At 41.8% G+C, this 25,851-nt stretch overlaps 1 protein-coding gene and 1 pseudogene across 6 annotated transcripts in view; both read left to right on the top strand.

The window, feature by feature from the left end:
- Nucleotides 1–3,497: 3,497 nt before the first annotated feature.
- LOC129052437 (small ribosomal subunit protein uS8-like) lies at nt 3,498–3,955 on the top strand (annotated as a pseudogene).
- Nucleotides 3,956–8,519: 4,564 nt separating this feature from the next.
- APP (amyloid beta precursor protein) overlaps nt 8,520–25,851 on the top strand; it is a 282,485-nt gene continuing 265,153 nt past the window's right edge. For 2 of the 6 annotated variants that reach the window (XM_024239223.3, XM_024239220.3), the window contains exon 1: nt 8,541–8,822. In XM_024239223.3, coding sequence (XP_024094991.1) covers nt 8,766–8,822 — 57 coding nt within the window. In that variant the 5' untranslated portion in view covers nt 8,541–8,765. 6 annotated transcript variants of the gene reach the window in all.

Here is a 25,851-nt window from a genome sequence, read left to right as displayed (position 1 = left end):
TTTTGTAGAAACAGGGTCTCACTTTGTGCCCAAACTGGTCTTGAACTCCTAGGCTCAAGTGATCCTCTTGCCTTGGCCTCCCAAAATGCTGGGATTATAGGCACAAGCCACCAGGCCTGATCCTTAATTTTCTTCTGATGAATTCACATATATGAGCACAAATACTTTATACTAAATTGTATTTACTGATGTACTTTTTTTCACTGTGCCTTTTCTTTTTCTTGCCCAGATATTTTTCTCATATAAACATTAGCTCCTTAATGGAAGCAAATGAACCAGTTTTTTTTAATTCCCACCCAAAGTGAGAATATAAAAATTTTTTATTGATCCACCAATACTGAACATTTTCATTTCTAATAGTTATATTTACTTTAACTGAATAAATTACACATGGGACAAAAATGTTATTTAAGGGATAAAGTTGGGTGTTTGCTCAGGGACAAAGTTGTATATTGAATGATTATGGTGCTTTTGTGAATTTATCATCCAAAAGACCATCATGATGGCTAAATAATAGAAAGGAGAGCTTTAGTGGCAATATCAGTTTGCAAACCCGGAAGACATAGTCTTCCGTGTATGCTGAATGTGCTCTCTCTTCAAAAGAGGGGAAGGACAGTTGGGTTTCATGCCTCACAGTGTCCGTGTCACACAGTGGAGTCATACATATTCAGCAGGTTTGGAGGAAAATATATACATATTTATGAGGGGAGCTGAGTGCATGTGCAATGGGTAAATATATATGTGACATCCCATGTACACTTTGGGGCAGGGTTTTAGTGTTAAAATGAGGTAAAATTTGGCTCTTTACATCAAAAGGTGAACTACAGGACCCAAAGACAGTTTGTGCATAGCCTCTAATAAACTGGCTGAAACTGGCTTAAGGTCTGCAATTGCTTATCAGAAAAGAATGTTTGTAAGGCTGGTCCTCATTCCAATTAGAGTTGTAGTGGTCTGGGTTGTAAATCACAGGATGGGTCTGATAGTTCCTATTATTAGGGAGTTTAGAGCCATAGAAATTGAGAAATTGGTCATGCCAGCCAGTCTCCGAACCCTAACCCTGTAGGTAACTTTGTTTCCTTAACCTTACAGTCCATCTTAGGTGATAAAAGGGTGTCTGTTTTGGTACCTCAGATCACAAATTGTTGGTTGGTTTATGTGTTTGTTTCATCATTCAGGATGTTGTTTCTTTAGGCGATGTGAATCTGAATTCTCAAAGCTTGTCAGACTGTAATGTTCCCATTCATTTTAGGTTTAGGTCATGCTTCTCTAGCCACAGCCTTCACTTGGATTTTAAAAGTCGAGTTACTCATCAAAGTCTCTAGAACACGAAAGACAATCCCTAGGTATGATTTGACTAGTAAAAAAGAGATCCAGCTGCCTTGAAGCATAAGATCCCCTCAGCTCCAATGTCTATCACTAATATTCAGTGTGGCAAGGATCCCAGGCCACAGAGCTGTGGCTTCCTGCAGCTGCTCTGGGGAGTGACTCTCTTGGAGCATGTATGTGGTCTTCCATTGTGCAGGACCAGCCCAGTGGCATCCTTTCAACACCTCTGGCAAGCAGCCTTTCCAAGCACGGTGCCGTCTGAAAACAGGAGGCATATCTTTCACATCCTAGGCAAATGCCCTGGGGAGCGGTCAGGGTTTTGTCTAGTTCTCAACAAACTAGCTACAGCTCCATCCCTTACTCCCACACTCAAGAGAGATACTAGAATACAACTGAGAGTAGCCTGATATGATGCTAACCTTGAGTTGCTTTTATTTAAATTAAAATAAGAGTAAATCAACCAGGCACAGTGGCTGATGCCTATAATCCCCACATTTTAGGAGATCAAGGAGTGTGGATCACGAGCTCAGGAGTTTAAGACCAACCTGGATAACATGGCAAGACCCCATCTCTACAAAAAGTACACAAATTAGCTGGACATGGTGGTGCGCACCTGCAGCCCCAGCTACTCTGGAGGCTGAGGTGAAGGATCACTTGAGCCCAGGAGGTAGAGGTTGCAGTGAGCTGAGATTGCGCCACCGCTAATAATTAATTAAATTAATAAATCATGCCACTTTAATTTATTTATTAAATAAATAAAACAAGAGTAAATCACTCACAAATTTGGAGCTTTTATTAGCAAAGCATTACTTAGGGGATCTAAATAAATAACACGGGGTTGACAGCCATTGTGCTAACTGGCAGCCCCTGGCAAGCTCAAAGCCAGGATTATGCTGGTCACTTAAGTGACAGCTATTGTGAATTGTTGTTCTCTCAAGAAAAAAGAACCGATTTCTATGGTAAACCAGGCACTGTGCTGGGTGCCTTTATAATTCATCACCACACCACCTAATGAAAGGAGCATTTTTCAGAAACTGTAGTGGTCAGGCTTTCTCAAGGTCTGAGTTCTTTTCCACCAGAGCATATTGTTGCCCTATTATCCAAAGTTCTCTAAGGAAGAGAACTGATGTAACACCCACATGGCTCCATTAAATCTTCTGGCTACTTGATTGATTTTCATACTCCCTACCTCTGGGGTTGGTATGTACTATCTCTTTCTTTCTCCTCTCTTGTTCTTCCTTTTTATTCCATAAAATACAGGAATATTCTTGTACATTAGTCCTTGCAGTAACCTTGGAATTACTACATTCCTCAAACAAGTTATGGAAGCCAGCTGCCAATATTGGTCCCCGGTTAAACAGTGAATTCTGTTGTTCCATAGAGTTACTACTGAAATACCTAAGCCCATTTGTAAAATATAATTTAGTTGATCTGAAGGCTGTCTCTAAAGCAGTTTTATGTAGTGATTACAGAGAAGGACTAATTTCAAGAATATTTTATTGTTTAAAAAAATATGTAAACATTTTATGGATGCACTAGTGAAGTAAAGACCAATACATGAAGCAGTAATTTTAATAAAAGGGTAAGTAAAATGTCACATCCTCTGCCTATATTCAGGTCTGTTAGGTATGTGTAGTTAAATGTAGGTATGTTAGTTGATAATTATTTATTTAAGCATTTCTTTATGTCTACTCATTAAAAAGAAAAAAAGATTAAAAGAATGTTACTATGTGAAAAACTGCCCATCACTGGGGAAAAGAATTTTATTATGCAAAGCTTCAATGCTATTTACAGCTTAGACTTTTGTAGGTATTGAAGGCTGATGTTGAGATAAAGAAGTTAACCATGTCCTTCTGTCTTGGAGAAGGTAGAAAGAGATGAGAATTAATATAATTCAGGATCTACTTCTGGTCTTTGATGAGGAGTTAGCACACGGTTCTGGGAGGAAAGACAGGTTAAGAGGCATGTGAAACTCTCAAATACATCACTGCGTCTGCCAACATAGAGGATACCCAGCAAGGTCACATCTTCATGGAAAGCATGGTAACTCCCAACACTACCGGAAGTCTGGAGTGGCTAAGTAATCCATATATTCAACCAGGAAGCAGCTAAAGAAATATTCTAATTACCACTCTTTCCGCCATCTTTCCGCGCTGCCACAATGGTGCGCAATGAATGTCCTGGCAGATGCTCTCAAGAGCATCAACAGTGCCTAAAAGAGAGGCAAACGCCAGGTGCTTATTAGGCCGTGCTCCAAAGTCATTGTCCGGTTTCTCACTGTGATGATGAAGCATGGTTACACTGGCGAATTTGAAATCATTGATGAACACAGAGCTGGGAAAATTGTTGTGAACCTCACAGGCAGGCTAAACAAGTGTGGAGTGATCAGCCCCAGATTTGACGTGCAACTCAAAGACCTGGAAAAATGGCAGAATAATCTGCTTCCATCCCGCCAGTTTGGTTTCATTGTACTGACAACCTCAGCTGGCATCACGGACCATGAAGAAGCAAGACGAAAACACACAGGAGGGAAAATCCTGGGATTCTTTTTCTAGGGATGTAATACATATATTTACAAATAAAATGCCTCATGGACTCTGGTGCTTCCAAAAAAAAAAAAAAAAAGAAATATTCTAATGACCTAGGAAGCTTTCTGATTTCAAAAGGACATGAATAAAAAGTAAAAGGAATCCACTCCCAAGGACGGACATGAGAGTAGCTTAAAATGTGAGAATAATTTTAGGGGAATTTTAGGGGTTGGTTATAGACTTATGTTCCCCCAAAATCCGTATGTTGAAGCCCTAACCCCCAGTACCTTAGAACATGACTGTATTTGGGTAGGGCCTTTGAACAGCTAATTAAATTAAGGCCACTGGGGTGGGCCCTAATATAGTCTGACTGGTATTCTTATAAAAGGAGGAGATTAGGACACACAGAAATACCAGAGGTACCTGTGCAGAGGAAAGAACGTGTGAGGACTTAGCAAGGGTGCAGCCATCTGCAAGCCAAGGAGACCTCTGAGGATTCCAATCCTACCTGCACCTTGATCTTAGACTTTTCTGGAACTGTGAGAAAATAAATTTCTTGGTTTAAGCCACCCAGTCTGTGATATTTTGTTATGGCAGCTCTGGTAAACTAATACAGATTTTAAATGTCAATAAATGTCAATGTTTAAGCTTTGACAAAATTTTCTAAAGGGAAGTATAAAAGGTCATTTTCTTTCTTTTCAGAGCCTGATGATGGCAGGAGGGGTAAGCCGGCTGCATGGGGATCATGATGCAATGCCGATGCAGGACAGAGAGAAAGTAGATCTCTTCCATTTCTTTTTTTTTTTCTGTTGAGTTGAATGATCTTCAAACTGAAAATGAAAGAAAGGTCATTGGAAATAAAGGCCAAAGATGAGTGACAGGATTATAGAATAAGTCTTAGCTGTTCTAAAGAAGGACGTATTATGTACCCCCACCCCCAAATTCATATGTTGAAGTCCTAACCCGACAGTGTCTCAAAATGTGACCATACTTGGAGATAGGGTCAAAGATGTAATTAAGGTTAAATGAGGTCATTAGCGTGGATCCTAACCCAATATCTGATGTCCTTATAAGAAGAGGAGATTAGGGCACAGTAAGACACAGACGGAAGACCACGCGAGAATACAGGGAGAAGGTGGCCATCTGCAAGCCAAGGAGAGAGGCCTCAGAAGTAACCAACCCAGCCAACACCTCGATTTCAGACCTCCCGTCTCCTGAAATGTGAGGAAATACATTTCTGGTGTTTGATCCACCCAGTCTATGGTAAGTTACGGCAGCCCTGCAGGGCTCATCTGGCTCAGACCTAACGATTGCTTTTGGTGATATTTATGGGGCACAGATAACAGCCTAAATACAAGACGACAGAAACGCGGCCCAGCAGACTATGCTTAAAATAGAAATGGGGTATCTGGACCAATTGGAGTCTGCAGTGGGATGCGGTTACTAAAACAGTCAAATGCAACATGAGGCTCCAGGCAGAGTGGTGGGCAACATTTCCCACGTTGCAGCAGTCAGAGCACACTTCGAGTACTGTAAAAAGACACAGACAAGCCAGAACACATTTAGAGAATGGCCAAGGTGTGGAAGGAACCAGAAACCATGCCATTATGCGACTGTTGAAGGAAGTGCCTGTTTTACCTTGTGAAGAGAAGACTCTAGAGGAAGGAGTAGCATGAAAACCGCTGGCAAATTTGTAAAGATCTGAAGTGTGGAAAAGAATTATTCTGCTTGGTCACTGGGGATACAAGGATATCTGAGTGGGAGTTTAAAGGCGGGGGATGTGAGCTTTAAATGGGATAAGAACATTCTAGTAACCAGAAATGCCCAAAGATAGAATGCACAGTCTAGAGAGCCAGTGAATATCTCACAAATGGAGACACTTGAAACTAGGATGGGGATGCTGTTGTAGGAATTCCAGCAGACAAGTGGTTGTTGGTTCCTTCCCCAACTTTGTAGGGTTATAACTAGGGATGTTCCTGCATTTTCTGCTTGGAGGATCTGGAAGATACCTCAGGGCAGGAAATGGCATTAAATGCAGAACAGAGCTACTGGCTGAAAAGCAAAAAGCCATCAGGATCTCTCAGTAGTGAAGGAACCAGAGAACACGCAGGCAATGTCCATCATTCTGACGCAATTAGCAGCATAATCATCTTCCCCCAGGAACATCTTGACCAGGGAATGTGTCGGTGTGGTGAATTTCAACAGTGGAAAGAGAAACTGCTAAATCTAAGAACTTTAATTTTTATAGATTATGATCTCATCTCTACAATTTTGAATTTCATGCTCGATAAAAGTCCCTCACTGTTTTTTTTTTTTTTTTGAGACAGAGTCTCGCTCTGTCGCCCAGGCTGGAGTGCAGTGGCGCGATCTCGGCTCACTGCAAGCTCCGCCTCCCGGGTTCACGCCATTCTCCTGCCTCAGCCTCCCGAGTAGCTGGGACTACAGGCACCTGCCACCACCCCCGGCTAATGTTTTGTATTTTTAGTAGAGACGGGGTTTCACCGTGTTAGCCAGGATGGTCTTGTTCTCCTAACCTCGTGATCCGCCCACCTCGGCCTCCCAAAGAAAAGTCCCTCACTCTTAAACTAAAACTGCCTTCTCCTTCCCAGAGCTGGCTTCATGGGCATGCAACCCTGGGAAGTCTCACAGGCCCTGCGGTGGGAGGAGCCCCAAGCTTGTTTTAACGCTCTGCCATTGCCATCTTAAAATTCTTAATTTAATTTTTTTTTTTTTTTTTTTTGAGATGGAGTCTCGCTCTGTCGCCCAGGCTGGAGTGCAATGGCACAATCTTGGCTCACTGCAACCTCCGCCTCCCAGGTTCAAGCGATTCTCCTGCCTCAGCCTCTGGAGTAGCTGGGATTACAGGCATGAGTAACCACGCTCGGCTAATTTTTGCATTTTTAGTAGAGATGGGGGTTTCACCATGTTGGCCAGGCTGGTCTAGAACTCCTGACCTCAGGTGATCTGCCCACCTGGGCCTCCTAAAGTGCTGGGATTACAGGCATGAGCCACCAGGCCCGGCCTTAAAATTCTTAATAATGTAACAAAGGGTCTCACGTTTGCATTTTGCAGTGGACTCTGCAAGATTTGTAGCTTTGGACCACGTTTCTCTTTGCATTCAGATACCTTCTTTTTTGCCTTATTTGCTCATGCAGACCTGGAACAAATACAGAATTGCGGTGGGTAAATGCGGTGTAGAAAGTGAACAACTGGGTTTGTCCTGTCACTTTAGACTTTTCCCTGCTGTCCCAACTCACATCACTTACTGGCTGTTAGATTTGGGAGTTCATTAGCTTCACTTTCCTGATGTATAAATAGGAATAATAATAGTAACAGCCTCTTTGGCTTTTGTAAGAAGTAAACGACATGAAGCGTACAAAGAAATACTGCATGACAATAAATATTTGTCCTTATTTGTTGAGGACATCCAAAGGACATTCAGGGGCAAAAGTAATCCAAGAGTCAAGACTGAATGCCTAGTGCGGGAAAAGACACACAAGACAACATTTAAGGGAACTGGTACAGAAATGACTTCCCAGGAAGTCTGTAACCCCGCTGGCTGAGCCATCCTTCTCGGCCTAGGCACCCTTCTCAGCGCAATGAGCAGGGGAGAGAAGGCAGGCTGCAGTGCAGCCCTCGGAAGGGCCAGAGCACTCCCTGGCTTCAGTCCTTCGCTGCAAGCCCTGTGTGGAGTGGGCTGTGGCTTGGTAAATAAATGCTACTTCAGGTCAAGAGCAGGGGATACATCTGAGCAGTTCTAGAGCATTCTAAACTATCTGGACACTAACTGGACAGTGGGCGGTTTGTGTTTAATCCAGGAGAAAGTGGCATGGCAGAAGGTTCATTTCTATAATTTAGGACAGACACGATGAAGAACAAGGGCAACGTTTGAGGTCAGAAGTCCTCATTTACGGGGGTCGAATACGAATGATCTCTCCTAATTTTTCCTTCTTCCCCAATTCAGACGGATGTTACATCCCTGCTTAACAACAAAAAAAGACCCCCCGCCCCGCAAAATCCACACTGACCACCCCCTTTAACAAAACAAAACCAAAACAAACAAAAATATAAGAAAGAAACAAAACCCAAGCCCAGAACCCTGCTTTCAAGAAGTAAATGGGTTGCCCGCTTCTTTGCCAGGTCCTGCGCCTTTCTCCTTTGGTTCGTTCTAAAGATAGAAATTCCAGGTTGTTCGTGGCTGCTTTTGACGTTGGGGGTTAAAAAATGAGGCTATTGCTGTCTCAACAAGCAAAGAAAATCCTATTTCCTTTAAGCTTCACTCGTTCTCATTCTCTTCCAGAAACGCCTGCCCCACCTCTCCAAACCGAGAGAAAAAACGAAATGCGGATAAAAACGCACCCTAGCAGCAGTCCTTTATACGACACCCCCGGGAGGCCTGCGGGGTCGGATGATTCAAGCTCACAAGGACGAGCAGGAGCGCTCTCGACTTTTCTAGAGCCCCAGCGTCCTAGGACTCACCTTTCCCTGATCGTGCATCGTCCCTCTCCTGGCCCCAGACTCTCCCTCCCACTGTTCACGAAGCCCAGGTGGGCCGTCGGCCGGGGAGCGGAGGGGGGCGCGTGGGGTGCGGAGGGCGGCGCCAAGGGCGCTGCACCTGTGGGCGCGGGGCGCGCGGGCCCCTCCCGGCGCGAGCGGGCGCAGTTCCCCGGCGGCGCCGCTAGGGGTCTCTCTCGGGTGCCGAGCGGGGTGGGCCGGATCAGCTGACTCGCCTGGCTCTGAGCCCCGCCGCCGCGCTCCGGCTCCGTCAGTTTCCTCGGCAGCGGTAGGCGAGAGCAGCCGGAGCAGCGCGCGCGGGGGCCCCCAGAGACGGCGGCGGTGGCGCGGGCAGAGCAAGGACGCGGCGGACCCCACTCGCACAGCAGCGCACTCGGTGCCCCGCGCAGGGTCGCGATGCTGCCCGGTTTGGCACTGCTCCTGCTGGCCGCCTGGACGGCTCGGGCGCTGGAGGTGGGTGCCGCGCCTCGGAAGGCGGGGGGAGGCGGCACGGTGGGGACCCGATACCACCCAAGACCTTAACCCAAGTCTTTAATGCAGAGAAGCCGGGGGTCCGTCAAGGGGACCCCTCTCCTCTCCGCCCCCGCTTGCGGACGTCCAGCGCATCCGCGCTTTCGGCCCAGCCCTGCCCCAGGGACTCGCGCTCCGGCCCGCGGACAGGGAGCGGGCGAGGCGCTGGTCTCCCTGGTTCCGCGCCAGCCCGGGGCGAGAAGGGTAGGGGGCGACCCTGAGCCCAGACCCCGACTCATTCCCTGCGTCGGAAGCGGGGGCCAGGGGAGGCGAGAGACATTCAGACAGGGGGGAAGGGGGAAGGAGCACGTGGGGAAAACCGAAAACCCAGCGTCCCTGAAGCCAGTCCTCTGCTGTTGAATCGTTGCCCTTTCCTTTCTCTCGGGCCCTGGGGAGGAGGAGTCGGAGTCGGGACAGCCCAGAAAGCTAGGGGCCCCTCGCTTTTCCCTGCGTTCTCCGCCTCGTTTCACCTTCTCCTCTCACCCCCATCCCCCTTCCTTGCTCCAACCTCCTTTCGCGGCTGCTGGCGGCGGCCGCCTGGGTGCGACCCTAGCCCGAGCCGGCGTCGGGGTCGCGCACCGCCTTCCATAGGCAAACTTTGTGCATTTCCGCGTCTCCCTTTTGTGTAAGTTGCGAGAAATGGGAGGGGTCGGAGACCCATAGCCACCCCGCGCCTTCCCCAAGCGTGGACGCCCCGGGAGTTCGCTCGCACCCTAAGCTTCTGCCTGAGAGGCAGAAGGTCCCCGGGAACAAAAGCCGCGACACCCCGCCCTCGCCTTGGGCCGAGCCGCGTTAGTCTCAGTGCGCCACCGAGGCTCCCGCCCGGTTCCCTTCTCGGCGCTCCGCGTCCGCCTCAGAGGGGGCAGAGACGCTGTCGGGGCCTCTGGCGGAGCCTCGGGGCCCCTCTGCTTCCCACCCTCGGATCACCTCCGAGGCTTAATTCTGTGCTGGGCTGTAAAGTCCTTGGCGGGGAGGAAATAAGGCGGAGAGTGGGATGTGCGTCTGGAAAGGGCAGTGGCGGATGGTGGGGAGGCGCGGGCTCTGTCCTGTGCATCCAAGGAGGCGTTTGTCTGATTAAGGCGCGGCCTCTTTCCTGGCAGCTCTGGGGACTCTGGTTTAGTTCCCCTGGGGGCACAGGATGCTGGGGAGGGTCCGACGGGTCTTTTTTTTTAGGGTGCAGATAAAAGAGTCGAATTGAGTGAAGATTAAGACGGAGAAGATGGCGCCTCTGCAGTGCAGCAAAGAAAAGCTGTGTGGAGGCTGCAGCCTAGTGAAATCCACCCACCACTAGGTGTATAACAAGTCTTCCCCATTCATCCAACTCTCGAACATTCAGCTAACGCCTGTGCACAGTGACTGTTTTTCTTTACATCTGAAGATGCTTAGAAGTTGTTTGCATGACAATTGGGCCAGAGGAGGTTGTATTTCACTTCGTTTGGGTTCGTGTTTGGCATCTTAACGTTTGCAACCTTCATTCCCCCTTTTTCCCCTCTTTTCCCCCAACCTCCTAGTAATTTTCCAAAAGAAAAAAAGCAATTTCCGGACAGATGTTTTCCTGTAATTTCACTGAGGCTGTACGGACTATCACACCATTAGGTTTTTAGTTTCTAATTTCCAAGGTCATTGAACTTTTTTCTCTTCTGATTTTTACCCACAAGTGGCTCAGGAATCACCTTAGGGCTAGTTAAGACAGGTTGTTTTAAGAGTTAAAGAATTTCGTTTTCCATGTTTTAAAAAAATGCACTTAACTAAGAGAATTCTGATTTCTCTCATGACTTACATTTATTTGTAGAATTATTCCAGTTTTCCCGAATGGTCTTACTACAGATTAAAAACCATACATTTAAGGAATTAAAAGCATGTGATAACCGTATTTTTGAAGCTTTTGTCAAAACTTAAATATGTAACTTTGTTGAGCAGTATTTCTTTCTGTATAAAAAGAGGAAGCATGTAGGCAGATTCGAATTTAGTTTTTGGTCTGTTTAATTGCATTAATTTGCTCTTTCTGCCATCTTTTGGGACCTTTTCACTAGCTATTGTTAACTCCTTTAAAGGGTGGAGGTGAGATTCACATCATGCCATTTTGCGAAGTGTTGGTAGAAGGGTAGGTAATTCAGTCTACTGAGGTTTGAGGGTGGTTTATCTGGTTCTCTCTGTGTCCACTGAAAAGATGTAATTACGAGTTGACTGTCTTTTATAGAGCTTAGAAAATAGGTCTGCTGCAGGTGGCTGTAGAAAAGAAATGAATAAGGGCAATGATAATGGGGCCTTGGCTGTCGGGGGAAACACGGTTATTATCTGGGTTGATGATTTTGGCTGGTATGTTGATAGAGGTGTGAGTTTAACAAACCCTAATCTGTATGATGTTTCACTACCCTAATATTTATTTATTTATTTATTTTTAAATCTAGCTTCGTCTTAAGTTTTATTTCCCTCTGTTGAGGGTTTAACCTAGTCACAATCATCTTACCTTTGTGGTAGTGCTAATTTATAGTTTATGGAAACCTGCTGCTACTGACTAGTACCTCCCTAAAGGTAGAAGCCGACACACAGAATAGTAAAGCTTAGGTTTGATGGTGATCTGTAAGGAGTCACGGTTCTTGCTAATCGGTGAGAAACCATGGTAACTGGCAGACTGCAGAAGCTTTTCTCTTGTCACCGTAACCAGCAGAGGCTCCTGAACGACATTTGCAAGGCTATTAGTACTGCGGAGAAGTTATTAGATGGAATAATACTGGTCCTGACTGAGGAATGAAAAGGAACATGCAAGTTCACGAGGTTAAATGAGGAATGGCTGATTCAAAAAAATTAAAAAGAAATAATGTGATCAACAGTATTGGTTTGAAGGAGTGGGAGAGGTTATCTTTATGTTGTCTTGTTGCTAGAGGATCTCTATTTTATGTTACTGTTTTTTGCATACTAGAGTCTTCTACAGATATTTGTATGAATGTTGTCAGTCATTCTGGAAATAAGCAGAGCTATTACTTGCATTTCACGTGGCCACTGAACTATCAGTGAGAAGTGCATTAAATTCAGTAGAAATGTACATTGTTTTCTGCAAATTGTATTACCTTGAGAATCTTACAAAGCATCTTTCATTAATACGTTTCTTTTAAAATCTCTATCAATTACAAATGTAAAGATAAACCTGTACAGATGCATTTTAAATTTAAAGCTTCCAGAATGTAAGGTTTAGTTTGACTGTATACCTCATTACCTCCCCTTCCCTCCTCCCTCCCCTTACTCCCAGGAAGTTTGCAGGGTAAATAAAATATGCATGTGATAGTAAAACAAAGTGGAATGTACTAAAATACCATAAGGAAAATACAGATTAAGTATGCTGAGTAAATATGTTACAGAGAAAACTTCCTGTATTTAAAAAGTTTAGAACAATGGGATGAGATAATAGTAATCCTGGAGCATTTCCTGGTAGTAAATTTCCAGCCAGGTTTATATCCCAGGTCTGGGGATTGGAGGTTAAGTTTTTGCATATACAATATTTGTTTACATTCCTCTCTGCCTCTCCCAGACACACACACACACACCACACACACACACACACCCCCCTCACACACACACACCCCTCACACCCCTCTGTCTGTCTCTTTTCTGTCTTTCTCTGTCTCTCTCACTTGAGTGACAGATGCTGGTGCAGGGTACTCTCAACAGGAGTAGGGAATTCGAAATAAGGAGTTGAGAGGTCAAAGGTAAGGGGCTGAATGCAGGACCAGAGAGCTTCAGTAGCATCTTGATAGACGGAGTATGAGATGAACAAAGTGATTCCCTGAGTGGCAACGAGGAGGATAGGGAAAAATCACATTTTCTGTTTATGTTTTGTTTTTGTCTGGTGGTTTTCAGCCTCTCTCTGTTTCACTTGACTATGCTTGATTATGAAATCTTTTTTTTTTTCTTTTTTTAATTTAAAGATCTCAACTGGCTTTGTTGTGATTCTACATTCAGGCAACACTATTCTGTAAAATAGTATAAATGTTCCGATCAGTTGAACAGAGGAGATTGGCTTTGTAGACAGAAAAGGGCTGAAGAAAACAGAAACAAAAACATCTTTTCCTTTTCATAGTGAGAGCTCAGATGCAAATATATGGAGTGGGAATGGATGGGAAATGCCGTCTTTTGCAAACCCTTGGAAACGCTGTCACCCTGTGGGTCTCACAGCCAGTGTACAGATACACCCTCATGAGTGGGTGGGGGAAGACAGAAGGTGGCTGGGGAAGGAATGAGCACACCCCAGAATGAGTAGCAAGTTTAATCAATAAAATATGTATTTCTTTTTTTATTGTTGTATAAGAAGAAAAGCAGACAGAACTCAAACTCTGAAGCTGATTTTGCAAGTGAAAAGCTTAGTAAAGGGGGAAATGTTATGTAACTATTTCTTCAGTTTCGTGTGGATGGCTTAAGAAATAACCATTACTGTGAGGACACTAGTATTTTTCTTGGGGAAAAAAAGGTTTGGCAAATTTTCCTCTTTAGATTAATCTTGGTTAATAGATATGCTTGAGTGGTACCTCTTCAGAAGTAGAAATCTAGCAAAAACTGGAGTACAATGATTGCTCTAGGAATAAATTCACATACTTAAATTTAAAAGCCTGGATATATTCATTAATTAATAGCTTTATGAAAAAGGGATGCTTAATAGATTCGCTAGCTGAGTATTCAAAGAGGGCCACAGAAGTCTCAGGTTCACATATATTAAATCTGCTGAAATAGAAACCTAAGAGATCGTTTTATTTAGGTTTATTTTGTGTGGCTACATGTTGAAGAAACATGCAATAGAGATTTAGCTTCAACCTTGTGAGACTCACAGTATCTTACGAAAGAAGATAGTTAAAATGGGGAAGATGAGAGGTTTTTAAAAATCTCACCTCTATAGAAAGAACCAGAGTTGTTCTGAATTTATAATGTTGATTTTGATGCCAGGCGTGATGTTAGGCCGATAACACTGAGTCATGGAGTGTTTCTCAGGTATGTAGAGAAGGCAGCATTGCACACTAATCAGGAGAGTTTGGACCAGGGCAGGAATGGATGGGCATAAATTCTGTCCTTGTCTCTTGAGCTAGTGACCATGGGCAAGTTTCTGTGCCTCAGTTTTTTCCTTTGTAAAATGGGATGAGTATTTCTAGTTACTGAGGATCGAATTAATATCTATGTTAAATGCTTGAAACAGTGTGTGAGTTAATATATATGTAACCTGATGGCATAAGCATAAGCACTGTGTGTTAGTTGCTACTGTGTACGGTGGTGATGTTGATGTACAATGCGTATATGTAAGTTTCCCCGCATAGTTGAAAGTTAAAAACCTATATGATGTTTCACTTATTAAGAAATTACTTATTGGCCAATTAAGACTATTGCAGGAAATTGGCAGATTGTTGCCTGTGAGTTTGATCTAAATTTAAAAAGCACATGGTGTCTCAGATACAATTTTTAGAATACATGTTATAAAATTTCATTTATTAAATATGTATTGTGTATTTCAATTGGTTTTTTGAAAAATGAAAATAATTCATGCTCATTGAAAAATTTAAAACAGTACAGAAATGTGCAAAAAGCATAAGCACTTTTTTACACAAATGGGAAATACCTAGTTTTTTTTTTTTTTCTTTTTTTCCACATAACATGGATGTAGACCTTTTTTTTTTTTTCCAGACAGAATCTCCCTCTGTCACCCAGGCTGGAGTGCAGTGGTGCCATCTCGGCTCACTGCAACCTCTGCCTCCTGGATTCAAGCGATTCTCCTGCCTCAGCCTCCTGAGTAGCTGGGATTATAGGTGCTCGCCACCACGCCCAGCTAATTTTTGTATTTTTTAAGTAGAGATAGGGTTTCACCATGTTGGCCAGGCTGGTTTCAAACTCCTGACCTCAAGTGATCTGCCCACCTCGGCCTCCCGGAGACCTATTTTTAATGTTGTACACACTGGCACCTTGCCACAGATGTCTAATATTGAGCAAGTTTATACACTGGCTTGATTATTAACTATTAGTTGGCTATCAGCTATGTGCAAGGAACTGTGAACAAACTTGGTTTAGTTTTCAGCGGAATCTGTGCTAGCAAAACGAATAAACAGGCTTTGCCAATCTGGGTAGAAATGGAAGATTTCAAATGCCAGCAAAAGAATTTTGGTCCTAATATGGAAGCTTGAAGTTATGTTCACCCAAGGACAGGGAAACCAAAAAGCAGATTGCTTGAGAATGCGGCATTTCTCTAAGAAGTTAGTTTCAAAATAAAATGAATTTGTTTTGTTGTTGTTGTTGTTGTTTTTGTTTTTTGGTTTTTTGGTTTTTTGGTTTTTTTTTTGAGACGGAGTCTCGCCCTGTCGCCCAGCCTGGAATGCAGTGGTGCAATCTTGGCTCACTGCAATCTCTGCCTCCCAGGTTCAAGCGATTCTCCTGCCTCAGCCTCCCGAGTAGCTGGGATTACAGGCGCGTGCCACTACGCCTAGCTAATTTTTGTATTTTTAGTAGAGACGGGGTTTCACTATGTTGGTCAGGCTGGTCTCGAACTCTTGACCTCGTGATCCGCCTGCCTCGGCCTCCCAAAGTGCTGGGATTACAGGCGTGAGCCACCGCGCCCAGCTGCAATAAAGTGAATTTGTATAACCAGGCATGTTATGGTTGTTACATCTTTAAAACTTTATAGTGATCTGCTGTTTAATTGAAATTATATATTTTTTTAAAACATCAGCATATGTTGCTCAAAAATAAAAGGTTTTTAGCTTCAAAAGCAGGCCAAGGATATTTGAAAGCCTTGAGTGTATGAAACTGGTGATACTGTGGTTAAATGATGATTAACACAGTGAAAAATCAAGAAGCAGAGTCCCAAAGAATTTACATGGGTTTTTGTTAACCAGCTCATGTAATTATAATTGTCCTGTCCAACTAAAGAGAAGAAGACAAGAAGTGGGTTCACATATGAGGATGTGTAATGACAGAAGCTGTATTTGTGATAAACATCCTGGTTACAGTAGATACAGTGAGGAGTGATTAAGATGGTTCCAGAAGCAGGAGTGGAGGGTCCATGAGCAGGGATGAGGAATAAATAGGACAAACATTTTGGAAAAGGGAAAATATGAATAAGCCTGTTTTGTAAATGAATGGATCCTGATGAATGAAGTGCAGTGATTCCTTAAGGCCTTATTAATGATGGACCCAAAACAGTGTTTGAATCTCCTAATTTCCAGATGGTTCCTCTCTTTTTTTCTTCACAAAGTCAGAAGGTTTTCTAATGAGAAATTTGATTCAACAAGAATAATTGTCACTTCTTTTGTTTTTTGGTGATTTTTTTTTTTTTTTTTTTTTTGAGACTGAGTTTCACTGTCACCCAGGCTGGAGTGCAGTGGCGTGTCTTGGCTTACTGCAACCTCTGCCTCCTGGGTTCAAGCAATTCTCATGCCTCAGCCTCCCGAATAGCTGGGTTTACAGGCATGTGACCTACCACGCCTGGCTAATTTTTGTATTTTTTTTTAGTAGAGACAGGGTTTCACTACATTGGCCAGGGTGGTCTCGAACTCCTGACTTCAAGTGATCCACCCACCTAGGCTTCCCAAAGTGCTGGGATAACAGGTGTGAGCCACTGCACCTGGCCAATTTTTTGGTGATTTTGATAGGAATTTTTTTTTTTTTGCCTGATTCTTTTTTTGAGAGAATCTAATAATTTGTCTCTTATTTAATAATTTGGCTTTCATTTAGCTTCCAGAAAGCCACATACTATCTTCATTGAAAAATGTAAGGCATCCTAGATGATAGAGACTGATAAATTACTTTTCAGCTATAAAGGATACTTATGAGAATAAGAGATCTGTTGCATAAAGAAAGGTCATTTGTATTAAGTGAAGAAATGCATTATTACTCTTGTTGCTTTGCTAAATTTCAAACCTTGAATGACTAATATATTTTGACCCCCTGGAGATATTTTGCAGGAAGAAAAATGAGAGGTTTAATCCTACTGTTGAGATAGACTTACGTGTTTTAGACCTGCCCCTCACCCCAAGTTACTACAAACTCATTTGTTTAGTTTTTCCTTGTCTGTGTGTGCTTGTTATTTCACAGTAAAATTAGTGAGACAAAATAAATTTAATTTTTAAGACCTTATCCATTAACGGTTGATTCATCTTAAAAAAAGGACTCGTTATATCTACTCCTACTATTGGATGAATTTTCAAAAGCATATTTATATTGTGTTTGGTTTTGTTTGTTTTCGGGACAAGTCCTCACTCTGTCACCCAGGCTGAAGTGCAGTGGTGTGATCTGCAGCCGTGGCCTCCTGGGCTGAAGCCATTTTCCTGCCCCAGCCTCCAGAGTAGCTGGGACTACAGACATGTGCCACCACATCTGACTAATTTCTTAAATGTTTTGTAGAGATGGGGTCCCCACTATGTTGCCCAGGCTGATCTTGAACTCCTGGGCCTCAAGCGATCCTCCTACCTCGGCCTTCCAAAGTGCTAGATAACAGGTGTGAGCTATTGTGCCTGGCCAACGTTGTTTTTATAAATATCATTACTCAGTTATTTTGTTTATAATTGAATTGATAGGCTCATAGAATAAAGATGGATAAGCACTGTTTCTTAACTGTATTTATTGATTTTTTTCATCTTTCAAAAAAATCCTCATCTACTTCAAAGATTAAGCCTTTAAAACTGATGCAAAGTTTTTGAAGTCTTAGCTTAAGTCTTCAGAGACTAACATTAAAACCCATCATATGAAAAGTCATATGTAATAGCAAATATTCTCCATCCTGATGCTCTCAATTGCTTATTATAGTTTAACACAAATATAATTTTGTCATTACAGTAAATTAATTTGAGGATATACCTGAAGAGTACCTAAGAAACTCCCATAGAAATGTGAAAATATGCAGACTGATTATTCTAAGAATAATTAATCATAGATACTTACATCTTAAATTGATTAGCAATTTAAAATTTAAACCAAATTTCTGTAGAAATTAGCTTATTTTCATACACAAAGAAACCTAGATTATTAGGGGTACAACCAAGAAAGGCCACTCCTTCATTTCACAAAATTTTCGACGTCCTTGCCCCCAAGAAGGTAGACAGAATAAAAAGGAGGAAGGAAGTGACTTGGAAAAAATTAAGTTGGGTAAGGAATATAAGAGAATGCTACGTAGAAGGATGTGTGTTGTGAATGTGATAGTGGCTGTAGTATTGTCAAAGTTCTCTGATCATTTCAGTACGTGAAGGTAAACTTAGATAACTGGGGGAAGGAACTATGTATTTACTGTAATACAAAGAATAATTGTAGACAGAAGATCTACTTTGGGTGATTAAATATTGAAAACACAAGTGGGAGAGAGAAGTTAGTGTTGATTGTGATCACACACTTTTCTATACAGTAATTTGTTTGATCACTCATGATAATGCCTTACATTTTGTATGTACTAAATAAATGAGTACTCTAGAAATTCTATGTGTGGTGATAATGAATTACGTTCAGATTGAAGATTCGAACAGCTGTGCGACCTTCTCTTACGTTTAAGAAATTGTGAACAAGCATAGAGGGAAGATTAAAGCCTTTTAAATAAGATTCTTGTTTTTCAGCCTCTTTTTGGAACATTTTATTGTGAAAAAGTTTCATAAATACTGTCAATATATCATGTTCAGTCATTTGCAACTGTATTTCAAAAATTCAGTTGGCCTGCAAAAAAAAAAAAAAAAAGCCTCATTCTTGAAATATTTCATCCATGCCCTGATTGATTGGGACACTTTCAATAGAGGGTGCCTAAACATAATTTTGTGTGAAGAAGATAGTAGAGTTTGGAAAGAAAGAAAATGTGTATTGGAATTAAATTTAGTGGCATCAAAATGAAAATTTCCCTGTCATTGTCTTTTTTTTTTTTTTGGCTCCTTTTTTGGCCATTTTACAGCTAGTGTTTAGTGTGACGAGGATCAAAATTGGCCCTTTAAAAAAATATATTGAATTCTATTATCTCTGTTATCTAAAAGAATTGTATTTTTCAATTTGAAGGGCTTGAAGCCAATATTACTATATACCATTAACTTGACAGGAATTGAAAATCTAATTGAGGTCATTATGATTAGCCTTGTATCTTGCTAGTGTTTTCTCAATCTTATTTTGAATGTTTTGTGTCAAGTGTTAAATCCTCTTATACCACAGAATCCAGAACATTTAAATCCAACAAAAGTAAACTGAATATAAAAATTCTATGGTTGTTGTGGAGGGGCGTTCTTGGCTAACCCATAGGGTGTTTGAATGTAAAGGCAGCTTACAGAACTGCTGCTAGTTGAATTGTGGAGGGTTTCACTTTTAAGAGTACATTTGAGACACAATTGCAATTTTGGAATCACTTGTTCCTGCTTGTTCAGTGAAATAGGAGAGGGGGGAATTCCTGAGGGAAGCTGGGAGATTTCCAGGTGATGATGGAATAGCCATGTGAGTATTTGGCTGAAACAGAGTAGAAGCAAAGTCTGTTGGACAGAGGTGGCCTTAACACTGAGTATCAATCAGCATGGCCATTAGAGCTGTCCAGGACAAACATAATGAATGTCGTGGTGGCAGAGAGGGTATACTTAAATGAACAAAATTGGAGGCTGACTTTCCTTGTTTCTTGGTAGTTCCTTTCTTCGTATTTGCTATTTGAATATTTCACTTCACTTTTGTGAGCTAGACTCAAAGGTTAAATTTATATCATTGTGAATTTTCTGGGTCATATTGTAGGGACACAGATGGGAAGCATCCCTTCAGTTTATTGAGAGTATTTCTTATGCGCATGTGTTTTTAATTGTATTTATTGATTTAATAAATAGCCGATGAGATGAGAAAAAATATTAGTGTCTTTTTGTTGCAGAGAAAAAGACATTGGATGCATTCTTAGAGTTTATTATCACATGTGAAGTTATTTAGATTTACAAAGCAATCCTGACATGTTGACTTCATTGCTCGTTTGCTCATTTCTATCAGAGGTTGAACACAAAACCAAGCCTAAGCCCGTGATTCTTCTGTGCGCAGATGAGGGGGAAGGTTTAATGCAGAATGTTTAACTGAATATTTGGATTGTGCATTCACCCGTTATGTTTCTACTGCAAGTTTTCTCAGGGCATTTGTGATTGACTTCTGTGATGTTGACACTTACTTGGAGTTAAGATGTTTAAAAAATTATTAATTTATGGCCTGGTGCAGTGGCTTATGCCTGTAATCCCAGCACTTTGGGAGGCTGATGCAGGCGGATCACGAGGTCCGGAGATCGAGTCCATGCTGGCTAACGCGGTGAAACCCTGTCTCCACTAAAAATACAACAAATTAGCCGGGCATGGTGACAGGCGCCTGTAGTCCCAGCTACTCAGGAGGCTGAGGCAGGAGAATGGCGTTAACCTGGGAGGCGGAGCTTGCAGTGAGCCATCGCGCCACTGCACTCCAGCCTGGGCAACAGAGCGAGACTCCGTCTCAAAAAAAAAAATTTACTGTCTTATTGTTTCTCTCATTTTGAATTTTTGAAATTATCATTCATTTTATGGACATATACTGCATGGATTCTGTGTTTCAGTTATGACAGGAGATCTAGAATCTGGGTGGGTCTGTGAGTAAATAGAAAGGTAGCTCAGTCTGTGCCTTGAGGAATTCCGCAGTCCAGTGGAGGAAGAAAGAGATGGAGAAATAATTAGGTACGGTGTGCCAAAGGCTATAATAGAGGAGGTACAAACTCTTCCCAGAGAAGGCGGGCAGCATTTGAACTAGGTTTCAAGTATGCGTGAAGGTGAACTGGGGTGGGGAGGGCTTCCCAGACAGAAAAAACAGCGAGGGTGTAGAGTTTCAAAGGAGGAAGCCCAGGGGTATATAAGTGAGAGAGACAGTGTGAAATTATAAATTTTGGATGCCCTTAATGAGTTTGAACTTCATTTTCTTAGCGATGGAGTACTTTTAAATGTTCCTAAAATGGGGACGAGGCATTGATGATCATGGTTCAGTTAGGTTTAGGAGCTTTTGTAGAAGTCCTTTTCAAGGTCTGCTTAATCTCATGGGCCAGATAGTGACACCTCGACGCAAGGGAGCGTGTAAATGTGCTCTATTAGCTGGGAGCATTGCTATCAGAAATAACATTTCCGGCTCTCTTAAGGATAAAGGACAGGTAGGATATTGGGTGGCAACTTGCATTCTGGGATGTAGAAGAAATACAGTACCATAAAGGGATAGAGGAAAATGGGTAGATTTAACGTTCTGAACCAAAGCAAAGATTCTCCATGAGCGATTAGAGTAGGCTTTTGGGATTTGTTTACCTTCCCTTATCTGCTAGCCAGCCACACAGGAAGCACATCTTTGTGGAGTGACAGAGGAGAAGGTAGGAAATGCTTTCTCATTTTTATGGTAGAAACATCCAAGAGCTGAGCCTTCATTCTGGCTGAGAGTTCTCTACATGGTTCAGACTTGCGTTCCTGGGAAGGCCTTCCAACCAGAGTGATGGAAGAAAGCAATGATTTCTGTGGCCGTGTATGGATAGCAGTGGCAGTCAGTTTACTCTCCCTGTTGGTTAACTATCTTTCGTTTGATCTAGAGACTTCCTCAAAGCAATTTTGTTGTGCTAGTTCTTTGAAAGCAACAGCAGACAAAACAAGCTTTGAGGTTTTTAGAAAAGAGCTTGATACTGAGCACCTCTTTTGAGCTAGATCTGTCTGTCATGCTGAACCTCTTTTCTCTGGCTGCGTAGCTTTTCAAATCTGTTTATGCTTGCTGGTGTTACTGAAACAGAATGGGAAGATCTATGAAAAAAGGAACATTGATCTTAATAAATTTATGTCAGTAAGAATGGGACTGCCATTTTAAAATTTATTTTAATTCCTTACCTATTTTCTTGTTCAATTATTCTAAAAGTGATTAAATGAAGATATGTCACAGAAAGTATGCGATGAAATCAAGATGTGGGGAAAACCTGCAGTTCTGAGTAGGCCTGATAGAATCATCATTGTTAGAGAGTATTTGGAGGTTTTGTAGTAGGGATTTTGTCTTCACTGAAATATTTAGTTGAAATATGTTCCAATAGTTTGACATATTACAGGATCTGTCTTAAAGAAATGTCTAAAATATGATTCCTCAGAAGCTGCTCTTGGTTTTATTTTCTGCTGTTGGTTTTACTTTCTAACATTTCATTTTGATCCCGCAGTTTTAAGAGTAATCAAAAAGGCTGGGCGCGGTGGCTCACACCTGTAATCCCAGCACTTCGGGAGACCTAGGTGGGTGGATCACTTGAGGTCAGGAGTTCAAGGCCAGCCTGGCCAACATGGTGAAACCCCGTCTCTACAAAAAATACAAAAATCAGCCGAGCGTGGTGGTGCATGCCTGTAGTCTCAGTTACTCGGAAGGCTAAGACAGGAGAATCGCTTGAACCCAGGAGGCGGAGGTTGCAGTGAGCCGAGATCATACCACTGCATTCCAGCCTGGGCAACAGAGCCAGACTCTGTCTCAAAAAAAGAGAGTAATCAAAAAGCTAGATTGTTTAAATCTTGGCATGTCTTCTTTAAAAAATGTTAAACTGTCAGGAAAATTATCACTTCTGGATACCACCTTCAGAAAAACACATGAAAATTTGTGCATGTCTCAAATAGCTGTTGATTTATGAAAAATTAGAAAGAGTAGTAATCAGATGTGTTTGAATGTATATTTCTGTCATATTACATTGCTCATATTTTTAAATTATACTTTTTTTCACCCGTGAAAGCCCATGTAGGTAAGTTTGAAAATTTTAATTATATTGGAATTTGAAAATTAAGTAAATCTCCTTTAATTCATGCATAATTTTCTAATAGTCATATAATTTGTATTATATAATTTGAGAAACTTGGTTCTAAAAAATTGTCTGCCAAAGAATGTATATTTCTGAATTGTGTTCTGCTTTCATACATCTGAAAATATTTGAGCTGTCATAACTGGCTATGCTTCAAACCCAGTCTGAAATGGGTGGCCTTTGCTGGCTTTGGATTGCATAGCTGGGGACTGTTGTTTGCTTTATCTGATTTAAAATAGTCAGTAGTTTATTTTGCAGGCAGTTAGATGTATACCTTTGCATAAAATCATTGAACTGAAAAAGTTGGCACTCCAAGAATATGTTGTGAGAAAAGAGAACTTGAGTACTCACTCTCGACTCACCTGAATCTTAATATTTTATTGATTAATATCTGTTGTATTTTTAAGTAAATAAGCTCTCTAGAAACTATCTCTGCTTCTTTGATCATTTAAAATATGTTAAACAAATTGATACAGATTGCAAAAATTAGTTGCAACATTCCTAGTTAGATATCAATGAAATAAAAATGGTCTATTCATACGAGTTCATTTTAGTTATTCCTACTAATATCAAATGTGTTTTAAAAAATGGGAGATTATAATCTTTTTATGAAGTAAATTATTACTTTATATATTTAATTCAAAGAAAACAAAATAGGCTACAAGTGCCTGCATAAAGGCACATCCACTTAGGATTATCGTTAAGGCCTACAGTTGATAATTAGGAATCAGTCATAGCGTAAATGAAGTGATATCTTTTTTTTTTTTTTTTTTTTTGAGACGAAGTCTCGCTCTGTTGCCCAGTCTGGAGTGCAGTGGCGTGATCTCGGCTCACTGCAAGCTCCGCCTCCCGGGTTCACGCCATTCCCCTCCCTCAGCCTCCCGAGTAGCTGGGACTACAGGCTTCTGCCACCACAACCGGCTAAGTTTTTCTGTATTTTTGGTAGAGATGGGGTTTCACCATGTTAGCCAGGATGGTCTTGATCTCCTGACCTCATGATCCGCCTGTCTCGGCCTCCCAAAGTGCTGGGATTATAGGCGTGAGCCACCGCGCCTGGCCAGATATCAATTATTTTTAGACCCAATGATATTTGCTGTTGATTTATTGTTGGTGCACAAAATAAGAAAACAAAAGCATGGTTTTAAAACAGCCCTTTATACATTCAGCCCTTTATACATTTAATATGGAAATGGTAACCTCCAGGTCTGTATTCCATACAGATTCCTGGGCTCATTTCATCTGCGAATTGCTCTGGGCTTCATGCATGCCCAGTACTGACTTCAAAGCAGAATTATCCAGTAGAGGTATAATGGGACCGTTAGATCTAATTTAAACTTTTCAAGTAGCCACATAAAAAAATAAGCAGATGAAATTAATTTTAGTCTGTCACTAAATTAAAAATGTTATTTCAACAGGTGGTCAATATAAAAGCTATTTATGAAAAACATTATTTTTTCATATTATGTCTTCAAAATTTTCACATTTCACATATTTATTTTTCATTTTATTATTACTATTTTTTTGAGATGGAGTCTCACTCAGTCGGTTGCCCAGGCTAGAGTGCAGTGGCATCATCTTGGCTCATTGCAACCTCCACCTCCTGGGTTCAAGTAGTTTTCCTGCCTCAGCCTCCTGAGTAGCTGGGATTACAGGCGTGCACCATCACACCCAGCTAATTTTGTTTATTTTTGGTAGGGATGAGATTTCACCATGTTGGCCAGGCTGGTCTTGAACTCCTGACCTCAAGTGACTTGCCCGCTTTGGCCTCCCAAAGTGCCGGGATTATAGTCGTGAGCCACTGCGCCTGGTTACATATTTCACATATTTTAATTCAGACCAGCTGCATGTCAAGTACTTAGTAGCCACAGATGGCTAGTGGCTACTGTATTGGACAGTGCAGCTCTAGGACAGTCTCTTCAACCTGCAGCTGTCTAGGAAGAGAATCATAGTTTATGGAACAGGTGGAATCTATAAGACCTCCTTTTTAAGCTTCTCCACTTTACAGATGAAGGAAGTAGTATCTGGAGATGTTGAGTTGTTCAAAATCACCCACATTTTAAGGCTCAAGAGCCCAATCCCTGTTCTCTGACTTGTAATCTCTTTCTTCATCACTTTCTCTGCTCCATGTTGCTGCATCCCCTTTAGTTACTAAGGTACTAATGTTAGGTTGTTGCTGTCAGTTAAATATTAAGCCAGGAGTTTAAGACAATCTGGTCCACTTGAAGGCATAGCCTGATTTGGACAAAACTTGTGGAGTAGGATGAATAGAGTTACCAGGCATATCTACGACCTCTCTGTGGACTAGTATTGTACATATATGAGATGATGTAGGGTCCAGTGATGAGTTCATCTTTTTCTGTTGTGAGCACTGTTGGAATAGGAATGGGGGGACCTTTTGGGACCCAGGATATGTGATTCTGAACCCTGAAATGTCAGATGCCCACTAAAAGGGAAGTGGGGAGATGGACATGTCATTACCTTACACATTTTATTGAGTGTATGGGTATGTAAACATGTACATATTATAAGGAATTGCACTTCATTTCTGGGCTTCTGGAAACACAGGTGTTAAGATTTCATTTACCTCCCCTTGTTCTGGAAGGGTTTTTGTGTGTGTGCCCATAGTTCTTACCCAGTTACGCTTAAAGTATGATACTTTTTGACAGCATAAGCCTAGTGCATTCCTGGCATGTAAAATAGTTATTTTCAGAATGTAAGCAAATGTGGAAAGCTTACTGCCTGACATGGAGGGTTGGAGAAGTGGGATTGGTGTTCTTTTGTTGTAAACTCATTTTTGTAAAATATTTGTTTTACAACATGAAGCATGCATGATGGATGAACTTTTAGAATTGAAAGTTATTTTTCATTTCATTCCTGAAATATTTACCAGCATGGATGTTGACTGAGTGCTTTGAAGAGAGTTTGCTTAGTCATATAACTTAGGTTTAATGATTTTTAGATTTAATTGAACTTAAAGTTTTCCTGTTTGATCCTCAGGACTTCTCATCTGTGGCAAGGCTTTACTCACAAAGGAAATAGCAACCTTGAAGTTAAGCGTGCCCTGTGTTTCTTTATATTCTGATGAAAATGATTGAAGTTTGCCAGTGCTGTGTCTGGGACAATGCTTAGAGGGTTCATGGCTTGTAGGAATGAATTAAAAGTACAAGGATATTGGCTGGGCATGGTGACTGTCACCTGTAGTCC

The sequence above is a fragment of the Pongo abelii genome, chromosome 22, assembly GCF_028885655.2.
Source record: "Pongo abelii isolate AG06213 chromosome 22, NHGRI_mPonAbe1-v2.0_pri, whole genome shotgun sequence".
NCBI classification, from domain to species: domain Eukaryota; kingdom Metazoa; phylum Chordata; class Mammalia; order Primates; family Hominidae; genus Pongo; species Pongo abelii.
The sequence above is the reverse complement of the archived record's forward strand: the minus strand, read 5'-3'. Positions and strand labels throughout refer to the sequence as shown.